Source organism: Chiloscyllium punctatum, chromosome 4, assembly GCF_047496795.1.
Source record: "Chiloscyllium punctatum isolate Juve2018m chromosome 4, sChiPun1.3, whole genome shotgun sequence".
Classification (NCBI taxonomy): domain Eukaryota; kingdom Metazoa; phylum Chordata; class Chondrichthyes; order Orectolobiformes; family Hemiscylliidae; genus Chiloscyllium; species Chiloscyllium punctatum.
Genome location: NC_092742.1, coordinates 5,378,190 through 5,384,344, shown reverse-complemented (window position 1 = coordinate 5,384,344; position 6,155 = coordinate 5,378,190). Strand labels below are relative to the sequence as shown.

Genomic DNA, 6,155 nt, shown 5'->3' with positions numbered 1-6,155 from the left:
ATTTATATGACTCCTCTTTGGATCTAATGCTATCCTTGATTTATTTTGTTAGCCACGTTTGGGCCACTTTTCCTGTTGTGTTCTTTCACTCAAAAGAAATGTATAACTGTTGCATTAATTCCTTACCTGGCCTCTCCATTGTCATGCCTTTCAATTAACTTGCTCACTCTATCACAGCCAGCTCCTCGTTCTTATCTTCATTGGTTATTTATATCTAGGGCTGCAGTTGCAAATTGGACTATTTCACTTTTGATATCAATGAGGAAGACCAGTATGTTATGGCCACTTTTTTTAAAAAAACCACATATAAGAATACTAATCTGGAGGGATCTCCTTCCTGATCAACACCTCCCGGTGCTCAGACGTGGTGACCCTGCTCAATTACTGCTCCCCAGGCCTGGAATAGCTAACAATGCAGTACCATTCCTACTACCTGCTGCAGGGGTTCACCTCCGCCATCCTGACAGCAGTTTACACCACTACAAACAGCCTTGAGATAAAATACCCTGAAGGATTTGTTCATTGTAAATGGTGAGTTCAACCAGGCCAACCTCAAGAATGTGCCACCAAGATATCCTCAATATGTCTGCTGTCCCACCAGAGGCTCCAACACCCTGGTCCATTGCTAAGCAACCATCAAAGATACCTCCCGCTCCATTCCCCCCCATCCGCATTTTGGTAAGTCCGATCATGAGGGTGTGATCCTTCTCCCAGCTTCCATGCAGAAACTGAAGAATGAGGACCCGGTGCAGAAAGATGTATAGTGCTGGTCTGAAGTAACAGATGAACTCCTATATGATTCATTGGAGTCGGTGGACTGGTCTATGTTCAAAAACACAGCGGCCAACCGAAATGAGTATGTCCCTAATGTTACAGACTTGGTCAGTAAGTATGTAGAGGTCTGCATGCTAAAGAAGTTAATCAGAGTGTTCCCCATCCTTTCTGAAGTCCAGGGCTGAGATGTTCTAGTCGGGTGACCCTGACCTTTCCAGGAAACCCAGGTATGACCTTCACAGAGCCATCAGGGACACTAAGAGCCAATCCCAGACTAAACTAGAGAGCCAGAGTAACCACACAATTACACGGGGGCTGTGACAAGGCTTACTCACTGTAACTGATGTAGAATCACTGACCACACTGTATCCCTCCCCAATGAGCTTGGTGCATTCTACACTCGTTTTGAACAGAAGCTCAGTGAAATGATGTCACTGCCCTGACAGCCTGGGGTGCCCCTGTACCCACAGTCACTGCCACAGGGGACAGACTGGCCTCTGGAGGGTGAACCCACAGAAAGTGACCGACCTGGATGGAGCCCCCATCTGTGAACTCACATCCTGCACAGACCAGCTGACGGGAGTGTGTGCAGACATCTTTAACCCCTCCTTACTATGATGTGAGGTTAATAATGGCACACATCAAATGCAGTCTCTCAGATTGCTGTGATCCACTACAATTCACTCCCTGTTACAATAGATCCTCTGCAGATGCCATGTCTCTGGCCATACACTGCCAGCTGGAACATCTAGATAACAAGGACATCATCTATGTCCGACTCCTATTTATTGACTTTAGCTCCACTTTCAGCACCATAATTCCAACTAAACTTCCTCCCTTACGACATTGTAGGTCAATACCTACAGCACGTGGACTGCAGCAGTTCAAGGAGACAGTATTCCACCACCTTCTCAAGGTTAACTAGGGACAGCCAATAAATGCTGGCCCAGCCAGTGACATCCACAACCCGTGAGTGAATAAAAAGAAACAAATCTTGGATAATCAGCCCTGAGTTGGTTCCTCTATGCACTGGTCTAACATTCTATTTTGTACATGCTCCAAGAATTTATCCACCATGGTATTAATTCAAGTGTAGATTAGAATTACCCAGGATTATTACAGTGCCCTTGTTGCACACATCTCTAATATCCTGTTTAATGATATTCCCCACCTTTACATTATTGTTTGAGAGTCCTATAGACAACTCCCACTAGTGTTTTATGCTGCTTGCTGCTTCTTCACTTCACAGTAATAGATTTCCTGCACCAATGTTCTTTCCAACTATTGCACTGATTTCATCTCTCACTAACAATGCCAGCGCACCTCATTTTCCATTTTGCCTGTTCCTCCTGACTGAATATCCTGCAGCCATGTCTCTGTAATCACATTTATAACCATTTGCATTGTTAACTCACTGACTTTGTTGAGAATGCTCTGTGCGTTCAGACATAGATTAATTTTGACTATCTGAAATTTTATATCCATCATTTTTGTACCCCAGCTGTGCTGCTGCCAGACTGTTTCCCCTGTTTTCCACATCTGCTTTCTACATTTTTATTTCTCATTTCTATCTTTATTTCCATCACTCTTGTCTCCTTGTTCAAGTTCCTGCAATCTGCTGTCAACAAACAGCAAAGATAAGCATCAGGCCAACTAAATAATCACAAGATATATTTGAATTCTCTTTGGAGACTTTTACTTTGTCATTAAAATGTCAGCGATGGGGGAGTAAAAAGCTGTTTAACCAAGAGTCAAGAATCGTTCAACTCTGAAACAAAGCAATTTCTTCCTTTCCGTTTGGCTGGGGAAGGTGGGAGCCAAAAGGACCTTTGAGGAACATGTCCAAACTGAGCTGCCAACCCACATTACAGGATTGTTTCATCTGATTCCAATCCAGTCTAGTTTGACCCGGTTTAAAAGCAAGCTTTTGGTCTTCTGGCTTATTGTCTACTTTATGGAGCTCAATTTTCATTGTGATTGATCAGGTCCTTGAGATTTCACATTTCATTAAATGTGCTATACAAGTGTAAGTTTGCATTGTTGATCAAATATCACATGATCAAATCCACAACGACTGTACCCAATGAGAGCTGGTAACCCTGGGCTACAGACTGGTTTAATGAATAGACTATGACTGCAGCTCTAGCTGAACTGGAGCTTGTTTAAATATTAACTTGTGTTACTCTCCTGTATAAGAACAAACAGACCGCACTCAGCTCACTGTCAGTTTTGAATCCCTATAGGCAGCAGTTGGTCTGTAACAGACTGACAGAGCCTGACACTGACCCTTGACAGTGCGGACAGTGGACTTTACTGGTCTGGGGTAAGGAGACGGCTGGTGTTCACCATGTCCCACAGACAGCGAGGTGTAGGGGAGAGGTACTGAACTTTGACCCAAACCTTAATGCTCAAGTGAAGGGAGACAGAATTCCCTGTTGACAGGAATTGTCACCACAGGGACAGTACAACTTGGACACTGACCTTTCACCCAACTCACCTGGTAGTGATGCAGCACCAAGTCCATGATCCTGGAGATTTTTGAGTGGGAGGAGACTTGTTGAACTTTAACCTTCACTCACCTGACTCCAGTGAAGTCATCACTCCCTTATCTGTAGGGATAGGTGTTGGAATCAAGGGCTGGGGAGGGAAATGTTGGGGACGGTCAGATGGCAGCGATTAGGGGGAAGTCCGGATAGGTGAGAAGGGGAGTGATGGAAGTGGAGAGACAGTAAAGGTGGGAGGGTTGGGGAGAATTGGGAGTGGGCTGAAGGGTCAAGATTAGAGTGTTGCTGGAAAAGCACAGCAGGTCAGGCAGCGTCCGAGGAGCAGGAAAATCGACGTTTTGGGCAAAAGCCCTTCATCAGGACAGTGTTGAAATTTGGTGATGGATGGAGAGACCGAGGGAGGCTAAAAGACGAGAGGGAGTTTGGGGCATGGATAGTGGCAAGTGGTGCTGCTGGACAATGGATAGAGGTTTGATGTGGAGAGGATTTCTGGAATGAACTGTGGGGGGGTGGGGGGGGGTGGGATGGTGGAGTGGAGTGGGGTGGTGAGGGGTGGGATGGTGGAGTGGAGTGGGGTGGTGAGGGGTGGGGTGGGTTGTCTGATTAAAGGCAACTGCACCAAAACATAGTCAGTGAGCCTTTACAGCACTGAAAGAGACCCTTCGGCCCATCATGTCCACGTACGGCATCAAACATCCATCTATTCTAAATATGGCCCACAGGCTCTGACCTGTGACTGTAGCAGATGCTCCTCCACATCCTGGTGCATCTCCTGGTCTCCAGCGCACTCTCCCAGTGACTCCTGGACTGTGTCCAACCAACGCTCCAGAGCAGCAGCACGGTCCTGGCACTCATGGAGATCCTCCAACGGCTGTGAGAATGGCAGAGGGGGAAGGAGCAATGAGGAGAACAGAGGAAGAGAGATGAGAGTGAGCAAGGTGGAGGGCATGAGGAAAAGGGAGAAGAGAGGGAAGGAAAGTGAAAGGGGGAGGGATACAGATGAGGGCGCAAGAGGGTGTTAGATGGAGGAAAGTGAGTGGGACAGTAGGTACAGGAAGATGGGATGGGATGAGGAGGGGGGGAACATTAAGATAGGAATTGAGGGAGGATGGAAAGAGAGAGTGGGGAGGTATGGAGTGAGTGAGTGAAAAAAAGGAGGAAGAGAAGGAGGGAAAGGACGGGAGTGAGGGAGAGGGTGAAATGGAGGGATAGAGGTGAGAGGCAAGAGTCAAGTCATGAGAGAACAAAGTGAGTGAATGAACATAGAACATAGAACAATACAGCGCAGTACAGGCCCTTCGGCCCTCGATGTTGCGCCGATCCAAGCCCACCTAACCTACACTAGCCCACTATCCTCCATATGCCTATCCAATGCCCGTTTAAATGCCGATAAAGAGGGAGAGTCCACCACTGCTACTGGCAGGGCATTCCATGAACTCACGACTCACTGAGTAAAGAATCTACCCCTAACATCTGTCCTATACCTACCACCCCTTAATTTAAAGCTATGCCCCCTCGTAATAGCTGACTCCATACACTTATTCCATACACATCCTTTGAGCATAAACCTTCAGAGAGTTTACCTGGTGCAGCTGATACCAGGTTAGAAGATGAGGGAGGGTGTTGCTGTGACTGAATATGTGGCAGAGTTTATATGACGTGTTAGAGCTGGTTCAAAGATGGAACAATGTGGACTGGAGCTGCTGGGTTGAACAGAATCCAAACTGCTCCCCGACCTGAACACCAGTTCAACAGGTCTGACTGCTCTGGTGTGATCACCTTCGACTGTACGATAGGAAATCCACACAACAAATTCCCTCCAGACTGCCCCAGGAAAATCAAATACTCCCATCTCTAGACATGTAAGTATCTCAAAGCAATTTATCGCCAGCTTTGCAAAACTGTTGTGGTGTAGGAATTTAAACCTGGCAGCTAATTCGTAATACAACATTAGCCAGACTTACTCATATAGTTAATTGACATATTGGATTAAAGATGCTAATGACTCCACTCACTCCCAATCACTTCTCTGGGCTACACAACTCAGGAAAATCCCACGCTCCATCTGCGGCCTATGCAGATTGTTAATCTGTGGTAGCAGTTGGGCAAGGTCAGTACACTGCTAGGGAAGGGACAGCAATGCTGCTGGCATGTGGGTGAGTGAATTAATGTATGTACACGAGTATACATCTGTGTGCATTTTGTGCACATCATGATGCATACTTACATGTGTGCTGGGTTTGGGTGTGGGTGTGAGTATGGACCTGTTATGTCTGTGTGGATGTAGAAGAGGATGAAGAGGAGCCATTGCAAATGATTCAAGTCTACAGACAGGAACTGACCTGAGTGATAGCAGTGGCATCACTCCCAGCTGGAAGGCAGTGGAGAGATGAATGAGAGAATGGCACGGTCACCAAGGAGGGAATTAACTGTTGTCACAATCCTGTGGCAGGGGAAGAAGTCTGACTGGAGAGATTCAAACAGGAATCCATTTCTGAGATGGCAATGTGTTCACGGAGACTGAAGAAGGGGCAAGAGATTCAGAGGGAATCTGGGGAAAAAATGTTTTCACTCAGGGAGTGGTGGGAATCCGGAATGCCCTGCCAGGGAAGGTAATCAGAGGCTGGAAACGTTACAACCTTTAAAAAAATCTAGAGGAATATTTCAAATATCAAACATTCAAGGATATGGGACAAATGCAGGAAATTGGGATTAGCGTGGCTTTAGTAGTAATTATATCAGTGCAGACTCGATGGGCCAAAGGGCCTTTTCTGCACCGTGTGAATCTCTGAATCAATTAACATGTGACACTGAGTTACCGAGGAATTATTAATCAGCTGACCAAAAACTTGGCTCAGGAGGTCAGTTTAAAGGAGA

The 6,155-nt window shown here is 46.3% G+C and overlaps 1 protein-coding gene across 6 annotated transcripts in view; it reads right to left on the bottom strand.

Annotated features, from left to right (window-relative positions):
- Positions 1 to 6,155, bottom strand: part of LOC140476049 (uncharacterized) — a 452,737-nt gene that overhangs the window by 209,032 nt on the left and 237,550 nt on the right. For all 6 annotated transcript variants that reach the window (XM_072568002.1, XM_072568006.1, XM_072568005.1 and 3 more), the window contains one exon: positions 4,009 to 4,149. In XM_072568002.1, the coding sequence (XP_072424103.1) occupies positions 4,009 to 4,149 (141 nt within the window). The remainder of the gene's footprint in view (positions 1 to 4,008; positions 4,150 to 6,155) is intronic.